The sequence below is a fragment of the Myxine glutinosa genome, chromosome 5, assembly GCF_964187855.1.
Source record: "Myxine glutinosa chromosome 5, kmMyxGlut1.1, whole genome shotgun sequence".
Taxonomy (NCBI): domain Eukaryota; kingdom Metazoa; phylum Chordata; class Myxini; order Myxiniformes; family Myxinidae; genus Myxine; species Myxine glutinosa.
Window position 1 is genome coordinate 95,674,819 of NC_136265.1, and position 22,330 is coordinate 95,697,148.

The 22,330-nt window shown below is 47.4% G+C and overlaps 1 protein-coding gene and 1 long non-coding RNA gene across 2 annotated transcripts in view; one reads left to right on the plus strand and one right to left on the minus strand.

Moving 5' to 3' along the window:
- The window catches only part of LOC144891992 (uncharacterized), a 707,648-nt gene that overhangs the window by 30,800 nt on the left and 654,518 nt on the right, over window positions 1–22,330 (minus strand). The window lies entirely within an intron of this gene.
- The window catches only part of LOC137412302 (uncharacterized), a 14,562-nt gene continuing 7,519 nt past the window's right edge, over window positions 15,288–22,330 (plus strand). The window contains exons 1-2 of the mRNA XM_068097566.2: window positions 15,288–15,323; window positions 17,868–18,062. Of these exons, the coding sequence (XP_067953667.2) occupies window positions 17,879–18,062 (184 nt within the window). The 5' untranslated portion in view covers window positions 15,288–15,323; window positions 17,868–17,878. The remainder of the gene's footprint in view (window positions 15,324–17,867; window positions 18,063–22,330) is intronic.

Sequence of the window (22,330 nt, forward strand, 5' to 3'; positions counted from 1 at the left end):
ATTCTCCAGAACCTCAATGCCTATACCTGACTATAATAATAATAATAATAATAATGCATTTATTTTATATAGCGCTTTTCAGGAAGCCCAAAGACGCTTTGACAGAGTGCAAAACATAATGCATAGCAAAACATAAAAACAATTGTAAAAAAAGAAGAATCAATAGGGAAATATTCAAAGCACAAAGGAGGGAGAAGGAGAGGAGATAGTCAGGGGTTAGATGCTGTGGGTTAAATGTTGAATGCAGTGTTGAACAGGTGGGTCTTGAGTGATGTTTTGAATGTGGTGAGTGAGGAGGAGTCTATGATGGTGTGAAGTAGCGAGTTCCAGAGGGTGGGAGCAGCGATGGAGAAGGCCCTGTCCCCCCAGGATCTAAATTTGGTCCGGATGGGGGGGGGGTCAGGAGGTTGGTACCAGCAGAGCGGAGGTTGCGGGTGGGAGTGTGTCTGGAGAGGAGGTCAGCCAGGTAGGATGGGGCCAGGTTATGGAGGGCTTTGTAGGTCAAGAGGAGGATTTTGTACTGGATTCTCTGGGAGATGGGGAGCCAGTGAAGCTTGTAAAGGACGGGGGTGATGTGGTCATGGGTCCGGGAATGGGTGAGTAGACGGGCAGCGGAGTTCTGAATGTATTGGAGTTTATTGGTGATTGTTGAGGGTGAACCATAAAGGAGGCTATTGCAGTAGTCCAGACGGGAAGTGATGAAGGCGTGGATGAGGGTTTCTGCAGCCACGGAGGAGAGGGATGGACGGAGACGGGCGATGTTTTTCAGGTGAAAGAAGGCTGTCTTTGTGATCTGTTTAGTGTATTTGTCGAAGGAGAGGGTTTGGTCAAAGATGATGCCAAGATTCCGGATGTGAGGGGAGGTGGATACTGGGAAACCGTCGATGTTGAGGGCAAAGTTATGGGTGGACTTGGTGAGCGTTTTTGGGCCAATGATGATTATTTCAGATTTATCACAGTTAAGTTTGAGGAAGTTGATTTGAAGCCAGGATTTTATTTCAGTGATGCAGTTTGTCAGGATAGAGTGGGTGGCGGTGGAGATGGACTTGGTGGAGATGAAAAGCTAGATGTCATCGGCGAAGCAGTGGAATTGGAGACCATGACGGCGGATTAAGTGACCGAGGGGGGACAGGTAAAGGATGAAGAGGAGGGGGCCAAGAACTGAACCTTGGGGGACACCTTGGGGGAGGGGAGCAGTGGGGGATTTGCAGTTATTGATGGAGATGAACTGACGTCTGTCAGAGAGGTATGATTTAATCCAAGAGAGGGCAGTGCCGGTAATGTTAAAGGTGGTTTCAAGTCGGGTGAGGAGGATGGTGTGATCGATGGTGTCAAAGGCGGCGCTGACGTCGAGGAGGATGAGAATGTTGAGGTTGCCAGCGTCAGAGGAGAGGAGAAGGTCGTTGGTGATTTTGAGGAGAGCAGTTTCAGTACTGTGGTTGGAGCGGAATCCGGATTGGAATGTTTCATACAGGTTATTGGCAGAGAGGTGATGTTTGAGTTGAGTGGCTACAGCGCGTTCCAAAACCTTTGACAGAAAGGGTAGGTTGGAGATGGGTCTGAAGTTATTTAGGGTGTCAGGGTTTAGTCCAGGTTTTTTCAGAATGGGGGTAACAGCAGCAATTTTCAGGGATGGTGGGACGATGCCTGTAGACAGGGAGGAGTTTATTGTTGCAATGATAAGTGGAGAGAGAGCAGGGAGGGAGGCTTTGACAAAGCTGGAGGGGATGGGGTCAAGAGTGCAGGTGGCAGTTTTCATTCCGATGAGTTCAGAGAGGTCAGTAGGGGAGACTGGGGAGAATTGAGACAGGGGATGGCAGGATAAGGGGGGGCAGGTGGTTTGAGGGGGAGCGGGTGCGGCGGTGGTCAAGCTGTTGTAGATGTTTTCAATTTTGTGTTGGAAGAATGAAAGGAAGGAGATGCAGTTGTCTATTGTGAATGACTGGGTGGTGGTGTTCAGGGGGCTGAGGAGTTTGTTTATTGTAGAGAAGAGTGCTTTTGGGTTTCCGGAGCCAGAGTGGATAATTTGAGAGTAGTAGGCGGAGCGGGCGCGGGAGAGGGCATCTTTATAGTGTTGTATGTGGTCCTTGTAGGCCTGGGAGTGAACTGTGAGACCTGTTTTATTGCGGAGTCTTTCAAGTTGGCGAGCACGAGTTTTCATCAGGCGGAGTTCAGGGGTAAACCAGGGAACAGAATGGGTGAAAGAAACTGTTTTGGTTTTTATAGGCGCAAGTTGGTCAAGGCAGGAGGAGAGAGTGTGGTTGTAGTAGTCAGTGAGGTCAGAAGGGGTGTGGAGGTCAACGAAGGGAGAAGTGGACATTTTTTCAGAGAGGGTCGATGAGAATGAGGTAGGTGAAAGAGCGTTTCGCTTACGGAAGTTGATAGTGCGATAATGCCTTGGTGCTGGGGTGGGGATGTTGATGGTCAGAGTGATGGCTAGGTGGTCAGAGAGAGTGAGGTCGGAGCCAGAGAGATGGTGCAAAATTAGTCCAGTAGAGCAAACAAGGTCCAAAATGTGACCACGGTTATGGGTAGGAAAGTTGACATGTTGAGTGAGGTTAAAGCAGGTGAGTAAATCAGTGAGGTCAGTGGTTAGCGTGGAGTCAGTGGAGTCAATGTGGATATTGAAATCACCAAGGAGGAGGATTGAGGGGGAGAGGGAACATACTGTAGCTGGGTCAGAAAGTAGGAGAAGTCAGACAGGAATGATGGGTGTGGTTTGGGAGGGCGGTAGACAACCGCCATGACTGACTGTGTGTGACCAGAGAGTTTAAAAGCCAGGTGTTCAAATGATGGAGCAGATGAGATGGAGATGAGGTTGGTCTTGATGTCGTGTCGGTGAATAACGGCAATTCCACCACCTCGGCCCTCCGAGCGTGGTTTATTGATGTAAGAATATCCATTTGGGTGTGGTGAGGTTGAGCGTGTAGTAGTCCAGTGGTTGTTGCCAGGTCTCAGTGAGACAAAGTGCAGTTTATTTTCCAGGATGTAGTCGTTCAGGATGAGGCATTTGTTGTTGAGGGACTCGGTATTGAACAGGGTGAGCTTGATGTTGTTTGGTACGGCGGGTATGAATCCAGGTGATTTGGCCAGGGTTCGCAGACAGGAGGTGCGATTTTGTGCGTTGTTGTGACCAGGTGTGTTGGGACGATGAGTGGGAGTGCGCTGAGCCGACCAGAGGATGGGGATGGAGTGACCTGATTGTAAATAAACAAACTTACGACCGGAGCCACGGTGAATGTACCTGGGTCGACGCAGGAGTCCATTCGATTTGATTGCGGAGATGCATGATGGGGTGGAGCGGGTTTTAAGCAGGAGAAGCCTTGCGGCGGAGTACCGCAGAGCCATGCCAGCAGGAGCGAAGGGACGAGCACGAGGCCAAGGGTGAGGAGGCGAAACAATCGTCACAACCCACGGGAGTGGGCCCGAGGAAACAGCGAAGGAGCCGAGCAGGTGAAGCCAGGAGCAGAGCCGGGACCATGCAGAGGGCAGACAGGAGCGAAGAGACGAGCACGAGGCCAAGGTTGAGGAGGCAAAGCGGCAAATGCAGCGGCAAACGACCGCCGCCGCCAATCAAGATCACGGCGGCAAACCGCCGCTGCAAACAATGGGCACAACCCACGAGAGTGAGCCCGAGGAAACAGCGAAGGAGCCGAGCAGGTGAAGCCAGGAGCAGCAGAGCAGAGCCGGGACCGTGCAGAGGGCAGACTCAATGGCCAAAAATCCGCCACGACCACCAGGAAAGCAAGATACGGACAATGGTCCAGTCAGAGAAGCGGCGAGCAAGTGACGCCAGCGTCCTCTCACGACCCAGGACTATGCAGGTTTCTCAATACTCCAGCGATAAAACCAATCGCATGAAATTCCTTTCACGGACTCAAAGTTCACTCGCGACGTTCGCTCGACCACGCTCGGTACGGAGCTTCAAGACACGCGTCTTTCCACTTCTTCCTCATGCCTTCTTCTTCCTCTCCTCTATCGTCGTCTTCCGGTTCTCGATCCGGATTCCTGTTTCATGTAAAATATTAACCCTTTTTGCCTTTTAACAACAATAACCTTACCTTTTAACAACAATAATTGCCGTTTCCTTCCAACCCCAATAAGAATAATAATACATAACCAGAAAGGTTTCAAGTAGATGAAAACCACAACCACGGAAGTGCCGAATCCGTAACACTTCCCCCCCTCAAGAAAGAAAGTTTGAACACAGCGAAAACTTTCTTTGCAGGCAAACTCTTTAAACCAACAAAAGTAAACTCACAACCCAAATCATCAATTCCCGTGAGCAACAATATTCAATATTCCCCAAAAATAAAGCAACAAAACTTCGAACAACCCACAGAGATTTCCAAAGTTAATTGACTCTGGACAAAGCATCAGCCCCGACATTGTCCCTGCCCTTTACATGTTCAATTTCCCAGTTGGACTCCTGCAAAGCCAAATTCCATCTCATCCCTCTCCGATTTTACTTTTCGTTTCTTTTGAATGAAGGTTAAGGGGTAATAATCAAAATCCAAAGTCAAGCAAATCTACAGCACTTTCCCCGGGAGGCCGAGCTGAAAGCCAGGTTCCATGGTGGTTGGGGTGGTGAGGCCTGGAAGTATTCACTACATGGACGCCTTTAGGAACGTGGAGTTCACGGTTAGTCCGTGCAGGGAGGTTCACTGCATGGGTGCCTTTAGGAACGTGGAGTTCACGGTTCATCCGTGTAGGAAAGTTCACTACATGGACGCCTTTAGGAACATGGCGTTCACGGTTAATCCGTGCAGGAATTTTTGCTCGGCTGCTCCGCAGCATTCAGTGCTTCAACTCTTTCTAACTTTCGTAATAATCACGGGTGGACCGCTTGTCACTGTAGTCACGTGAATAGCGGTCTCCTTCTCAGCCACTACCCTGATTATCATTCCTTCGGGAGCTGCCGTAACTCTGGGAGCCTCCGTAGTAATATCGACTGCGGCCACCACCAAAACTACCGCCACGTTTTCCCTCTTCTGTAGCCCCCTCGATGCCTACGGCCTGCCTTCTCTACGGCTATGGTCCGACCCTCCAAATCCTTACCATTCCAATTCTTCTCTGCCTCTTTGGCGTCCTTTGTGCTTTCAAACGTGACAAAGCCAAACCCTCTTGACTTTTGCGTTTCCCGGTCTTTTACCAGCCGCACTTCCAAAAGCGGTCCATATTTGCTGAAGACAGAGGTCAGAACTTCTTCCTTTGTTTTGAAGTTCAGTCCACCAACAAATAACTTGCCAAATTTGCCGCCATCCCTAACTGGTGTGGTGTTATTTTCCCGACTGGGCTTTTCAATCAACATTGGATTACCAGAAACTCGACCACCGGCCAAATCATTCCCGATAATAAAAGAGATTCCCTCTACAGGAAGAGTGGCTTGTAAACCTACGGTGACCGGTCCTGACACCAAATCAGACTCTAAATGGATGACACGAAGTGGAGCTCCAACCCAGCCACCAATGGTAAACGAACACTATCACCAGTTGCCGTCTCCTCTGACAATGACAAAATGCCTTCAAGCATTAAAGATTGATGTGCTCCTGTGTCCCTCAATACCCTAACAGGTCTCTGGTTAGTCGAGTCCTCCCTCCAGTGACACAAACCCCTCTGAAATAAATGGTTGGTAACCCTTTTGAGGGCGATTTCTCACATTTGCCCTTGCATTCTGAGTTGTACTAGTCTGACTCCGCTCCTGATTTTCCTTTCCCAAGGCATAACAGTGGGACATCAAGTGTCCAGGTTTATGGCAAAAAGTGCAAGTAGGCCCGGAGGAGAACCTCGTGGTCTGCCTCGAGCCCCCCGGAAGATAGGTCCGTCTTGGAACCATAGTCTTCTGATTTCTAAAAGTTGTGGTATCAGAGTTGTCCTCATAGTCATATCGAGGCCGCCCCCATGAATTTTCATTCTCCGCACCGGATGTACCATAGCTCCCCTGTTTGAGTCTAGGCGAGAAGTTAGGTTTGTGGAACCCCATCCTGTGTGTTAAGGCATAGTCATCTGCCATGGTGGCTGCCTCATACAACTTTGGTACTTTCCTTTCCTCCAGATGTATTTTAATGTCCCCGTGGACACACTGTTGGAATTCCTCCACCAGGATCAATTGTCGCAATAGTTTGAAGTCTTTCCCAACCCCTTTTGAATCACACCACCTATCAAACGTGGTTTCTTTCATTCTGGCAAACTCCACATGGGTCTCACTCTCCCTCTTCCTGGCATTCTGGAATTTTTGAAGGTAAGCTTCAGGGACCAATTCATAGGCTTTGAGAATGGTTTTCTTCACTATCCCATAATCTGCACATTGGTCAAACGGTAAAGCCGAATAAATATCTTGAGCTTTACCCACCAGAACACTTTGCACTAACATGGTCCAGGACTCCTCAGGCCATTTTAGCAGTTGAGCCACTTTCTCAAAGTGTGAAAAAATTGGCTACCTCTTTGGGTGCATCAATATACACACTTCCAGCATATTAATCTGCCTGGGTGGTAAAAGTGTTCTATTCCATGTTATTACAACACATGCAAAATATTTTTTCAGTCCATGTTGATTTAGAGGTAGAACGGCACATGAGAATTTTCGACTGAAGGGGGTTACCAGCGGTGCCGTGTAATCCGTGTATAGCTGTACAGTAGCAGATCTAGAGGTGGGTTTAGGGGGGTTACAACCCTCCGTTCAGCAACTGAATAATGTTATGACACCAGTAAAATGGTGTCAGTTTGTAAAAGGAATGTTAAATTGAGATGGTTAATCATGAACATGAACTCAAGTAATATTTACATTCACAGCAGTAGCGGATATAGCGGTATTTTGGGGTTGCAACCCTCCAGTTAAGCCTCCGTATAATGTTATGATATCGGCAATATGGGGCCAAAAATAATAAATGGAATGTTAAATGTAATTAATCTTAGGCCTTGACCCTTTCATAAACTTTTATACCAAATATAGTCACAGTATATATTTGATATACTGCAGTGCATATTAATATACCACCTTCACTCAAATATCATTCAACCTCCCCCCCCCCCCCCCCGTTACCTGAAAACTAGATCCGCTCCTGCTGTACAGTGTACACAAAGGTGAGTACCCAGTTGTATTTACGACCTATATCTCATTTTCTCCTGGATTCCATGGTTTACTTTTAATTAGTATGTCAACTGGGGACTTCGACTTAGTTTTGATTGGTAATATCATGATTTTTATTGGTTGGAGTTCATATGTTTCCATTTTGCTGTAGTCATGGGTGATTTGTATTTGCACATCTATAGGAGACAACGAAATTAGCATCTTGTCGTTTTTTAGCCAAGCAATCTATTCCCTCAACGCCGTCGCCTGTCGCAGGATCCTGCTCACACAAGATGCCGCCCTCGCACTCAGGCTCCCGCAAGAGCAGCCGCAAACTTGTCTTCGGCCTAGGTCCAAGCATCACCAAGGAAGATGGCCTCATCACTGGTGCCAAGCTGCCAAGTGGTCGCCAGATCTTGCGGTGTATGCTTTACAACTGTGATGCACAACTGCATGCCAAGAGACCTGGATCTATCGGAGCCTTGTCGCGGTTCGAGATGGCCAAGGCCGTCCTAGAGCAGGTGCGGCCATTTTACGCCAAGGCCAACATCCCAATGGTCAGTGATCGACGCGCATGTGACAAGATGGTGGCACTTGTCAATGACAACAACAAACTGCGGCACATACCGCAGGCTAGGCGCTCCAGTGAGGCTGCAGCTCGACAGGTGGATGTTATGGAGCATAGGCTGGATGCCACATTCCCGCTGTGGTCTCCAAATGCTGAGGAGCTGATCCATGATCCGGAGGACGTTGCTTTCCTGGTCAGCATGAAGGATGGCAGAGTGGCCACATTTGGTGCATTTGATGCCAAGCTGTAATGCATGGTCAAACGGAGACGAAAGCGTGAAGCTATCAAGCAGCCTGTCAGGCACGCGCTATCAAGGAGCAGCAGCAAGCCGCGACATCCAACACGGTCATGTTGGAGATGGAGAGCGAAAGTGATGAGTACAGCACCGCAGATGAAGCAGCCATTTCATCAGCTAGGAATACACCACGAACCCGCAAGCGCAAAAAGATTGGCACCACAGCTTTCATACCACCTGACATCCTCAGCAGGCCGAATCTCGTGTCACTGGCTGCACGGTTGAAGATCACGCTGATGCAGCAGGCTACCTTCACACGTGGCCTGATTGCAGAATCAGGTGGCAGTTTATCAAAAGTTTCCATATCCAATGCAACGGCAGACCGATCAGGCCGCAAAGTGCTGGAAGCCATCAGCGAGGAAGTGCAAGAGCAGTGGACACCGCCTTCTATGGTCACACTGCATTGGGACAGCAAATTGACGCCGACGCTCAAAAATGTGCGTCAGTTGGAGGAGCGTCTAAGGGTGGTGGTTGGAGATGCAGCACGGCTCAAGCTACTCAGTGTGCCAGCATACATGAAGGGGACTGATGAGGCATGCGGAACGATCATTGCCCGTTTGACGTGCAAGCTGCTGCAGGAGTGGAACTGTGTCGACAATGTTGTCAACTTGGCATTTGACACCACCGCATCAAACACTGGCCATCTCACGGCAGCCTGCATTGGTGTACAGAACTCACTGGGTCGACCACTGCTCTGGTCCGCATGCCGGCACCATATCGGCGAAGTGATCCTCAGCCAAATTTTCACCGACCTCAAGGTGGAGACGTCGCGCTCACCAGAGGTAAAATTGTTTGCACGTCTGCGGGACAACTGGCACCGGCTGCCACACGATGATCGTGGCCCACTGTCCCGCTATGTTCCTGCTGATGCTGAACCACAATTTATGGACAAATTGCGTGCTGAACTCACCGCATGTGCTACGGGAGTGCTCGAATATAAGCGAGGTGACTACCGCGAGTTCATTCAGCTGTGTCTTGTGTATCTGGGTGCACGCAGGGCAGTACAGACTCCAATGACTTTCAAACGGCCAGGAGCGCTGCACATCGCCCGATGGATGGCCAAGTTGCTCTACATTCTCAAGCTGGCCTTGATGGAGCAGCACATTGCGTTTTTTCCCAAAGGCACCATCACCACACGGCAGCAGGTGCTGAAGATTCGGGCGTTTGCCAATTTCATCATGCACATCTACGCAACATGGTGGTTGACCTGCGACACAGCCATAGATGCTGCATGGAATGACCTCACACTGTACCACCACCTGCATATGTACAAGTCAGTTGACCCGGGCATCGCGGCATCAGCAATCAAGGCGCTGGAAAGGCACCTCTGGTACATGATGGGTGACATGCTGCCCTTGGCACTATTCAGCACCAAGGTGCCAGTTAGCGAGCGGCGTGCACTTGCGGACGCCATTTTTGAGCACAAGCCAGCTAATTTCCCTGTTCTCCCACAGCTGCGCTTTGGCACTGGCTTTGGCAAGCCAAAGTTTCCAACCCTCTTCCCGACCACCAGCTTGGCCGACCTTGTCAACCCAGACTGCTGGTTTGGTATGCACCAGCTGCACATTGATCCAGAATTTCTTTCACTCGACGTTGAGGAGTGGGATACCAGTGCTGCATTCCAGGCGAGTGCGGCGAAAGTACGTGCCATCAACGTCGTCAATGACTGCGCCAAACGTGGTGTCAAACTCACTTCAGACTTCCTGGCAGCAGCTAGGAGCGAGAATCACCTGCAGAATGTGCTGCAGACAGTTGAACCCGACCGCTCTAAGCAGCTTAGTCTTCGCTGCTGCAAGCGCAAGCCAGACACAGAGCAGGACTAGGACTCCAGGAAGCTCAAGAACACCAATAACTCAAAACTGCAGTTCTTAATTACAATTTCTTGTGCTCTTGTTCTCAAAACTGCAGTTCTCAGAAAACAAATTCTAAAATATTCTTTTGTGTTTTTATTTTTAAAAATGTTCTGGAATATAATTTCTTGTGTTTTATTATAATAACATGTCGTCAAAGACAATTTCTTGCATGTTTATGTCCAAGGAATAAGAATTCTGAAAATACCCAAAAATGAATAAATTTTAAAAATTTCACATGCCGTTTTCCATCCCCAAATCTCAATGAATTTTCACAAAACTTTGCAGAAATCATTTAGATATGTATTAGAACAAAATACAACCCCAGACAGTTCCACATTTTGACATTAAAATTTTGCCTTGTATTTTGATGCACCCTGCGTCACGTGTCTGCCAACATCCCAGGTGTTCTGACTAGTTGTCGAACCAGTCGGCATGGATGGTACCGCTCCCCGTTCTTTCATTAAATCCAGCTCCTTGAGTTTCATTTCCTGCTGAAGCGCCATTTCACGTTCCTTTAACTCCCTTTCGGCTTTTCTCTCCTCTGCTTCGAGTTCCCTTGCAGCGCTCCTTTCTTGTGCTTTTTTTCTCTTCTCTTCTTTCTTCGAGTTCCCTTTCAACTCTCCTTCTCTCTTGTTTTCAACAACTCTTGTCTTTCAACTCTTTCAACTTTCAACCTTTCAACTACCTCTGCTTGTTTCTCTTCTAACCTTTCCTGGAGTTCTCGTTCAACTCTCCTTTCCTCTGCTTTTCTTTCCTCGAGTTCTCTTTCCTGTGCTGCTTTTCTTTCCTCGAGTTCTCTTGCAGCTCTCCTTTCCTCTGCTTTTAACCTTTCCTGGCTCTGCAATTGCATCTCCATTTTCCGGAGCTCCACATTTTCTTGTTCCTCGGGTAACCAATCCAAGGCTCCCTCTTCCCATTTTCCTTGTCCCACCAGAGATTCTATCACCAATCTCTGCATCTCTGCTTTCCTCATATTCGTTCGGACCTCCAAGCTAAAATGTCTGGCCAATACCAAGAGGTCCGATTTTAGTAACGCTCTGAACTGTGCGGTCGCTCCAAACTTCTCTGCGTCAAACTCCATGGTGACTATTGTTAACACCTGTTAACACCTTCAAACAAAAAAAAAAATTTTTTGGGGGGGGGGGGGGGGGGGGGAGTGGTATTTGGGAATGTTGGAAAAAGTTCCAAATTTGGGAATTCTGGGAATGATGGAATTCTTTCCTGGACTGAATTTAGGGAATTTTTGATCCTGGACGAAGACCCAATTTCGAGCCCACGAGTCAATTGGACAAGCCCCCAATTTCTGTTACGTGTTCCTCCCCGACCTCCTGGTCTCGGTATACATCCGAATCCTGGGAGGAGCCACGGCAGAAAAATATGTTATTCCGTGTCGAAATCAATATGGAAATCACACTAAGAGTTATCAACAAACCAATAATATATTAAAAATCACACAGGAATAACATTACAACAATGATAGCAATCAACCATACAGTCAATATATCTTAAGATGGTACAACCACGAAAGTCACATAACTCACTGCGCTCCCAGTGAATGGAACAGAACACTCCTCAATGTCTCTATAACTCAAAGGGGATCCCGGCGAAGAGGCGATGAGGTGAGTAAGGAGGTGCAGGCAAGGCGTGGACCGTCACGTGGTCCCAGCCAACAGCAAACTAGCGGTGGAAAGGGAAATCCCAAAGACGCGATCCAGACGTGCACATTCACCGTTCAATCAGCGAACCGCAGTGTAATCTTCAAACGCCGCTTTAGTGCACACCCATCCCCGACAGACCACCGGAGGGTAAGACCAGCTGACGTGGCAAAAACCTTTTCCAGTGAATGACGCGCGCGGTGAAAAATGGCGGACGGCTCTTACTTGAGTCGAAGCGCCTAGGCGAGTATTCTCCGGAACCTCAATGCCTATACCTGATTACGCAGGGTGCTCAATACTCCAGCGATAACACCAATCGCACGAAATTCCTTTCACGGACTAAAAGTTCACTCACGACGTTCGCTCGACCACGCTCGGTACGGAGCTTCAAGACACGCGTCTTTCCACTTCTTCCTCACGCCTTCTTCTTCCCCTCCTCTATCGTCGTCTTCCAGTTCTCGATCCGGTTTCCTGTTTCATGTAAAATATTAACCCTTTTTGCCTTTTAACAACAATAACCTCACCTTTTAACAACAATAATCGCAGTTTCCTTCCAACCCCAATAAGAATAATAATACATAACCAGAAAGGTTTCAAGTGGATGAAAACCACAACCACGGAAGTGCCGAATCTGTAACAATTGGCACAACTCCGCTGAGTGCTATCAGTGACCCTGATCAAGAAGCCAGAATCCTGTGGGGAAGGCTCATTGACTGCAACCAAAGATTTCCCAACAATGGTGAACCCTCTTTAATGGAGGACATAAATTTGAATTTAGACTTTCCCAAGAAGTGAAAAAGGGACGCAGATCCCTCCAATTGAAAAATATCAACATTTTGAATTATCATGAAAATACCTGTTTGAATAAAGTGACTTACAGCCATGTCCACACGACAACAACAACGCATTTTAAGGCCATTTTCCCTGCTAGAGCCTGTTAGCCCTGCGGGTCCCGTGACAATCTTTTCCATTTTGCCCTATTTTCTGCATCTCCCCTTGTTAACCTCCTTGCCCGCATTTCTTCTTCGACCATCTTTAGCCAAGTCTTTCTTGGTCTTCCGCGTCCTCTCCTTCCTTCTACATTCATTTCCATCATTCTTCTCAACCAGTCATTTTCATCCTTCCTCAACACATGACCAAACCATATCGACCTGTTTCTCTTCACAGCATCCACCACAGGCTCTATTCCCATCATCTTTCGCAATTCATCATTTGTCTTCCTCTCTCTCAACGATACTCTGCACATCCACCGGACCATTCGCATTTCCTCCCTTTCCAGCCTTCGTTGCTGCTCGACGTTCATTACCCATGTCTTGTTTCCACAAATCATAACACTTCTCACACATGCAGCATACACCTTTCCCTTCAGCTTCAACGACACTCCCCTCCTCATCAGCACGCCACTCAGTTCCCGATACTTCTTCCATGCTCATCTCATTTGAGCAACCGTTGCCGAGTCTGATCCACCTTCTCCATTCAACATGTCTCTGAGGTAGCAAAATGTTTGCACACCTTCCAGCTTCACGCCGTCTCCAAGATCCAACTTGACATTTCCACCATCTGCAGCTCCCTCTGTGCCTACCTTACACTTGAATGTAGCTGCCACACTGGTTAATGACCCTCTCAGACCACTACATTTTTGCTGAACCCACTTCATCCATCAAGCAACTCACCCCCATCACATCACACCTCTCTTTTACTATCTGCTTTGCAATCCTGAATACCACTCTCTGACCCTCTTCTGAATCCAAGCGTTCTCCGAACATTTTCCTACATGCTTCCTGCGCCTTTGCTACCTTTCTTTGCAGCCTACTTGGCTGCCTTATAACTTTCATGTTCTGCCTTTTCTGCCCCAGTACCCTTCGCCTTCTGCCACTCCTTGAACGTCTTCCTCTTCTCGTCAATCTTCTTTCCAACTTCATCATCCCACCACCATGTTTCCGAGTGCCTCGGTGGTCCTTTTGTCCATCCACATTCCTCACCAACGGCTCCCAACAGACTATCTTTCATTGACTTCCAACCACTTTCAAGCTCAACCACATCATCCTCGACCATACTCAGCCTCTCTTTTAATGCCTCCCTTACTGTCACCTCTTTCAACTTCCACACCTTCATTCTCGGTTGGTACTTCAGCCGCCGAGCTCTCCTCGCACCTTTCACCCTTATGTCGCAGACAACCAAGTGGTGCTGTGAAATAGCCTCCTCCCCCGGGATCACCTTTGTGTCCCGGAGGTGCCCCCTATCTCTCCTACGCACCATCAGGTAGTCAACGGTTGTCGTCGACCTTCCTGACGTGTATGCAACAAGCTTATTATCCTCTTTCTGGAACTGAGTATAACAAATCAGCTCCATCCGCAAACTCCAAAATCTTTTCACCTTCTCCATTCCCTCACACCATATCTGTAACCCCCATGAACTTCCTGAAAACCGTCTATCTATTGGCTGTTCTAAATTATATTGGCCGTAAAAGGCTATTCCTCAAAACAGCCATGTCCACACTACAACACAACAACAACATGCATTTTAAGGCCATTTTCCCTGCTAGAGCGGGGGTTAGCCTCCAGCCTTGTCCACACTGATTTATTTAAATAAGAGAAAAATGTTTAAAAAAAAGAAGAGATGCAAGATATGCCAGTTGGTGTCATGCTCACCATTCAGCACGAGACTTTGGTTTCATAACTGAAGGAACAAATCTGATAACAGCTGTAACTGATGTACTGTCAGCAAGGAGGGGTGCATTGTGGAGCATGCTGTTGCATTTGAATTTAGGTTATGGACATTTCTTAAACCATTTGTAAAACTTGGCCTTTCAGGTGTTGGTAGTCTGGCAGCATTGTGTACTTGGGGGGGGATCAATGATGCCAAGGATGTTGAGGAAATTGATGTTTGGATAAGCATGGAATTGCATTCGTTTCTCCAAGGTGTTTCTTGGACATTGCACTCCGCTCTACTTACCAAGGTCTGTGTCTGAACATAAGGCCACATTATTTTTTTCCCAACTCTCTGCCAATTCCGATCTGTTCCAATCTTTCTCGCTGTTTTCTCCTCACAATCTTACTTTCTATCTCTTTTCTACCCAATTAAAATTTTTCGCAAGCAATTTTATTTTTAGCAAATAATATTTTCTTTTCATTATATTTTATTTATCTTTTATTATATATTTTATTTATATTTTATTATATATTTTAATATTTTATTTTATTAAATTAATATTTAATTTAATATTTAAATATTTTATTTAATAATATTATTATTAAATAATATTTTTTATTTTAGCAAATATATATTTTTAGCAATTTAAATTTTAGCAAGCGCTACCCAATTAAAGTTAATCTACGTGAAACTCTTCCTCTCCCCACATTTCGAGCTGGGCTTGTTGGACTTCAAGCTTCTCCAGGAGAGGGGTGTTCACTTAAGTTTCTTGAAGAACGCTCGCAAAGTGGCTTAAGCACTCCAGCAAGCACTCCATTTGAAACCGTTGATAAGGAACGGCCGGCTTGGCAAGCGCTACCTAGCTGTTTGGTAACTGAACACACCCCTGGAATGAGGGACAGACGAGAGAAAGGTCATCCAACAAATGGGCAAAGTCAATAAACAACAACAACCTTTCACTGACGTTGAACTCTGAAAATACCAACGGGGGATGTATCTTCCAACTTGGCTTGTCGAACCTGCTTTTTCCTGTTTTCAGCGTTGGATATTTTTTGTGTGGAATACATTTTACCAAGATAATGCTGTGGACGGAATGATGTGGTAATACACATTGGTGGGGGTGAGATAACGATCGATAGAAGTAACATAACAGAAAAAGAGAATAAAAAGAGTCGACCAGGCATCCGGTTCCCGGCACACGCAGTGAAAGAAACATTTTACAAAGCGAGTTGTGAGTGGAGGAAGAGTTGTGGAGATTTGGGGTTTTAAACATCTTCGTGAGTAGAGGAAGACTTGTGGAGATTTGGGGTTTTAAACATCTTCGTGAGTAGAGGAAGAGTTGTGGAGATTTGGGGTTTTAAACATCTTTGGGAGTCGAGGAAGAGTTGTGGAGATTTCGAGTTTTAAACATCTTCGTGAGTTGGGGAAGGGTTGTGGAGATTTCGGGTTTTAAACATATCCGTGAGTAGAAGAAGAGTTGTGGAGATTTTGGGTTTTAAACATATCCGTGAGAAGAAGAAGAGTTGTGGAGATTTTGGGTTTTAAACATATCCGTGAGAAGAAGAAGAGTTGTGGAGATTTTGGGTTTTAAACATATCCGTGAGGAGAAGAAGAAGAGTTGTGGAGATTTTGGGTTTTAAACATATTCGTGAGTGGAAGAAGACTTGTGAAGCTTTCTGGTTTTAAACATTGTGAGTAGAAGAGTTATGGAGCATTCTGGTTTTAAACATATTCGTGAGTAGAGGAAGAATTGTGGAGATTTCTGGTTTTAAACATCTTCATGAGTAACACCAAACCTAGTGTTAGATTATAACACGTTTCTTAACCACATATCGGCGATCGCAATGGTAAGTGCGTGACTTGGTCCGTGATGTCGATGTTTTCTGACCACCACGTGACCAGTGGCGGCTTTAATCATTCAGGCTTCGAGGCCCCATTGGACATTTCAACCACAGATTTACATTTCAACCACTAGAGTGAGTAGTAAAATTAAATAATGGCTAAATTAGAAAGCTCGGCCGCCATAATCGTTCCGGGCAAAATTTCGTCTGAAGTGGTTGAAAGATGCCGGAAAGCTGCGCTTGCTATGGTTGTGTCAACCGAAGGAGGAGGAACGGTGGAATTTCCTTTCATAAGTGAGTAGTGTAGTATTTGTGGAGTACAGAACGTCAAACGACAACGAAGAGTTAGTTGTACTTCATGACTAAATACTAGGCCATAACCACGGTAAAGTTAACCGTAGTCGTCGACTGACTGACAACATTGTTTAATCCAAATAATGAACGACTTGGATAAATCATGTTTCAGTTCAACATTAAAATGAATAATCGCAGAAATAAAAACGAGTTTAATTTACCGAGTGAAAGGTCAGACTCGTTTTAGGCTTTTTAACGTAACACGAATGTGAGTAAGTGTCGGTGTGCTGGGGTGGATCCAGGAATTCCAAGACAGAGTGGTGCACCAAGCCATAGCGCCGGGGAGTGGGGTGGGCGGGACGGGAGGTCTGGGGGTTTTCCCCCAGGAAATTTTTCAAAATTGATCGTCAGAAACGGCATTTCATGCGTTCTTGGAAGTTTCTGCAGTTCATTGTGTTCTTCCCTGGTCAAACAGTTCAGCAGATTCGCGATGACTCTTGGTCAGATCGACGAACTGGTGAACCGACTTGCCCAGCTGTTCATTCTGCGATAAATTGATGAAGTGTGTGTGTCCGTGTGTGTCCATGTATGCAGTGTCCGTGCAGCGTCTGTGTAGTGTCCGTGTCAGGGCTGTAACCTTTTTACCATTTGAGTTTTGTCATCAAATTTTCACCAAAGCTTTTTTATAAGAATATGGAGAAGGCAAATTAATAATTTTGTCAAAAGGTCAAAACGCAAAAAAACACATCTACGAGCCACGAGCATGACCTGCTCCTGTGTTCGCTGCCGTGTGTTTCGCGTTTTTATGGCTTTTGTGGGATATCCCGCCATTAACACTGAATAGCTTCACGTGATATTCCACCGTTCACAGGTAAACAATATTTCATGGGATATCCCGTCATTCACACTGTGAATAGCTCCACGTGATATCCTGCCACCATCAACAGGTAAACAATGTTTCTCGGGATATCCCAACAGACGGTAAACATTGCTTCGAGGTATCCCACCATCTGCAGAAGACCTCATATCCACGAGTTGCTGTGCAGAATGAAAACACTCCACAGTATCTACTAGTGTAATTGGCTGTCTCCCTTTTCGCCATTGAAACAATGGCACGGCATGCGTTCGTGGATTTTCATTGACATTCGTGGATTATTGCCGAAATTTGCTGGTTTGACTCACCATTTCCGGGACTTTCATCAACCTCCATGGATTATCGTCGACATTCTCAGGATTTGCCTCACCATTCGTGGATTTTGCCTCGTCATTCGCGGTTTGTTCCTCGCTATTCGCGGATTTTCACGACTCAGGACCCTATCCCCCCTTTTTCCATTGAAACTATGCCCCACTATTCGCGGGTTTCGCTATTCTCCAGATTTTCCAGGAACGTATCCCCCGCAAATAGTGGGGTCCGACAGTATTGTGAAAAAGCCTGCAACATGCACAATTTTTTTTCTGTGGATGTCCCAGAATGTGCCGTATGTGTGTGATAAACGTTTAAGTTCCTCAAACTGATATAGGCGGAGGATGGGGTCTGAAGTACAGAGGTACTTCACATGTAGGTACTGTATGGGATCGAGGTACTCAGGGTGAAGCAAACATCAGGAAGAGTGAGAATGTTATGTTTCCTGCCTCTGAAGGTTCACCCACCATGTACGCTCAAGTTGGCTGTGGGAAGGATTCCTGTCATGAGCAGCCGGAATCGGAACAGCCGCCTGTGCTTGGGTGTAAAATGAAGGTGGAGGAGCTGGAAGGATCTTCTGAGATTCTACAGATAAAAATGGAGGATGTGAACTCCTTTGGTCTGGAAGAGGAGCAAAGCGACCAGCTGAATGGTGAGTTGTGTGATCTTCATCACTTCTGTTGGCATATGTGTTTGTTTCGTGCCGAGTTTGTATTTTTATTTTTATTTTTTAAATATGATCGAGGCTCGTGGAAGACCAAGAGTACAACGGAAGATTATATACAGACTTGGCATTTAATATGGAATTTTTTTTTGTGGGGGTGAACTTACTTTTCAAGATGACTTAGAACCAAAAGTTCATTGGAATTATGTTGAAATTATTCTAGATTTTGTTAATGTGACCTTTAAAAGAAACAAAAACCACATTTGACATTTCGAAGCAAATAAATTGATCCTTGCAAGTGATGAAAACTGATATCGAACTCAATTCATGGACAGTACTGTGTTAAACTTCTGTACGTTTTCCAGAAGTATCTCTTTATTTTGCACATTAGACAAAAAAATTTTCAACAAAAATAAAAGCTAAATTATTACTGGGATTACAGACAGTCAAATTACAGTTCAGTACGTCGTGTAACCCCCACGAGCATTCAGGAGAGCACGCACACGTCGAGGCATGCTGTTCACGAGATTTGCCAAGGTTTGGACAGAAATCGCTTGCCGTGCAGTGACAATAGTCTGCTGCAATTCACGCACAGAGGAAGGCTGCTGGTCCAAGTTGTTGATTTGACGCGTTAATTCTGCCCACAAGTTCTCTATCGGATTCATATCCGGGGACATGGCAGGCCACTCCATATGCTCTACACCACGGTCAGCAAGAAAGTATTGGATCATGCGAGCACGATGAGGCCGTGCATTGTCATCTTGGAAGACAAAGTTTCCTCGAAAGGCTGCACGAGCAAATGGAAGCAATGTTTCTTCCAGAATGACCCTGTACTTAAACTGCTTCAGGTTTCCATTCAGAACAACCAGGTCAGGTTTGCCCCCTGCATGAAAAGCAGCCCAAACGGTCACCCCACCACCTCCAGCTTTGACTCTTGGCACTATACAATCTTCGTTGTGGGCTTCATGCACTTGTCTGCGCACTCGGACATGGCCATCTTGACGATAGACCAGAAATCTAGACTCGTCACTGAAGGTCACGTGATTCCAGTGTCCTGGCTGCCATTGACGGTGCCCTCTGGCCCACTGCAATCGGCGCTGGCTGTGTTGTCTGGTCAGGCGTGGCTTTCTCAGGGGACGCCTGGCATGATAGCCTGCTTGAACCAGTCGTTGGTTGACTAGCCTTCTGGATACAGGCACATTTGTCAGTTGCTGCCACTCAGCCTTAAGCCGATTAGCTGACTTGGTACGGCCATTGCAGACTAACCGGTGCAGCTGGCGATCATCTCTCCTTGTGGTTCTGCGTGGACGTCCTGGCCTCGGTATTGGAGTAGGGACACCCCTCTGAGCATTTCGTTTCAGGATCTTTGACACCTGACCTTGAATGATGCCATACTGCCGAGCAATAGCACGCTGTTTCATGCCAGAATTTCGTAAAGCCACCACTCCATGACAAACAGCATTGTCAAGTTGACGGACTATCTCCAGAGGAAGCGGCAATAACTTTTGTAGACGTGCAGCAGTTGTTTTCCACTAATACAGAACGGAACATCCCTTATATACCCGATTGTGAAGCCAATCATCAAATGTACCTGTCCTTGCATTTTGTCATGCCACCTGTGATATAATCCTGTTATTGACTTCTTGCTGCGAAAGGCAATCAGTGACATGGTTCTTTCAACAAAGACATCACCGAAGGGTAAAAGAAACTCACCAGATTGATATACTGAGTTCAGAAAGTAAACCCAAGTCAAGAAAAAATATATATTCCATATTAAATGCCAAGTCTGTATATATATGTAATATATATTGTTGCGGTTTTGCGAAGCCCGTTCCCTTACCAAGGGGAGATTAAGCCCCTTTTTTTCCTTGGGTCTTCGAACCGCGAGACTGAGTCGCCACTTCCAGGCAGACGTGGAAAAGGGTTTCCGGACAATGTTCGCACGTACCTAAGTACCCACGCTGCCGCGGAAGCGGGGATGGAGTCTCGCACAAACCACGCGTAATTGAGTACACCCGAGCGGATGGCGTACCACGTGGTCTGTGCTGTTACCTTGCTATTGGAACACGATCGTGTGACTGCAGGTTGCAGGTTAAGACTGCAACTGCAGGTGGGGTTGGGTGACTGACTGAACTGCAGGTTGGGTTGGGTGATAAGACTGCAGGTTGGGTCCGTCCGGCATTCGGTTCAGGGGAGGAGGTTTGGTTGGGCCAAGGTTTAAAGCACCATCCCGGCACGGGGCCTTTTGCTCCCATGCATGGTGGGCCAACCCTGCCCGGGTGGGACGCCGCCACCACAAGGGGGCGCCATTCCGATCCCTCCTACCTTTCCTCAAATCGGGCCGGTCGTCTTGCCGAGCAAAGCCCGGACTCGACCGTGCGGGGTGGGGCCCGGCCCGGATCGTGCACGATGCTCCGAACAGAAGCGACGCTGCACCGATCCCCGCCGGCTCCCGCAATACCCACAGCCCGGCACGTACCGAGAGCTCGCGTCGGCTAAACGTCGGTCTAACCGCTGCTCCGTTTAACGTCGACGCCTTACTCGCATGCTCACATGCATACGCGACCCCTTTTACACTCACCAAACCCGGCGTCTCAGCGCCTCTCATGCATTCCACACACTCCGTCCATTCCACCACCGCACTCCCTGTTACACACCACCCCCACGCACGTTCTTGCGCATACTCTCCCGGTACGTACTCCGTACCACTCATGGGGGTGCACTCTTGCATCCACCCACTCACGCGCTCCGATGTGCCCTCCCGCACCCGCGCCACCACCAACTCACTCTCCGTGTCACACTCCGTACACTCTGTTTCACACATACCCTCCGACGCGCATTCGCTCCCGCACCCGGTATCACTCCCATACTCTGTCATGCACTCTCCCTCGCTCTTGCTAACACACTCGCGCTCCGACGCCATTCGTACACACGCGCCGTTCACTTTCACACACCTTTTCCTCACACGCGTGCCGTTGGCATCCATAACGCGCACCACGGACCTTTTACGAGCGCCCGGGTTACACCTCGATCCCAAGCACGTGAAAATTCTTTTTGCGCAAAACACCTTCCCGCAAAACCTCTTGGCACCATACATGGCCGGCTCACCTTCAGGGTTCTTCTTCTTCCTCCTCGCTCCAACACCCGCAAATCTTTATAAGGCCCCCCTATTTGGCTTCCCATGTCATTTCTCAATTCCCCAATTTGATTTTCTAACTTCCCAATTTGGTTACCCAAGTCATTCTTCAATTGCTCACTGGTAGCCCTTGCTTCGTCCCTCATTGCTCCAATTTGCCTCCCATCTTCTCACTCATTTTCTCCATTTTTGCATCCAGTTGGGTCAGGAATAATCCGAAGTCAAACCCGATTGGCACAGCGGCCCCAGCTGCCACCGCGGGCTTGGCCCTCGCTGCCATGTGCGAGGCGCCATCTTGTGCGCCTCCAAACTCGTGCGAGGCGCCACCATCTTGTGCGCCTGCAACCCCCGCTACCGCATTCTCATTGCTCTCCCCCTCCCTCTCCCTCAATTCCTCCCTGGGGTCCTGGGTTGCCTCTAACCCCTCTTCTACCTCCCCTACAGGCATCCGATCGCCTTGATCATCCATGGCACGACTTCAATTTGGGTGTTGTAATAAAATTTTGGCCGCTCGTAAATTTTGACCAAATTTTTAGGTGTTTAAAAATTTTGGTTCGGGCCTCAAATCCCTACTCCTCGACACCAATTGTTACGGATCTCAGAGACAGCACTCCCCTTAGCAAGGGGGGGTTAATCCCCTTGGCCTGTTAAGCCGGCCGTCTCTGGTCCAAGTACTTGTAACGCTCTTTTGCGGGGTGGGATTGATCAGGGTTATTGGTCAAGGTGTTATCCCGAATACCTTCACCAATCCCTCCGCAAAACAGGGAAACAAGTACCGCTCGAACCACGGACAAGATGGTATTTGCCGAGCGGTTTAGCAATCCGCGGTTCGAGCCGTTATCAATTGACTAAACCCTATTCCGAGCGTTGGCCAAATCGTGCCACAGGTATTCAATCAAAAGAAAAGACGAAAGCGATCGGGGAAGAATGAAACCAAAAGGGTAAGAAATAACAGACATTTATTAATTATGTGCAACAAACCAAAGGAAGAGGAACAAAAGTAATATACAGGACGCAGAAGAAGAAGATACACAGGGCAGCCTTAAACAGTCTTATATTAAATCCCAGACAACAAAAAGGACAGACAACAGACTTACACGACAAGGGAATAGCAGGCAGG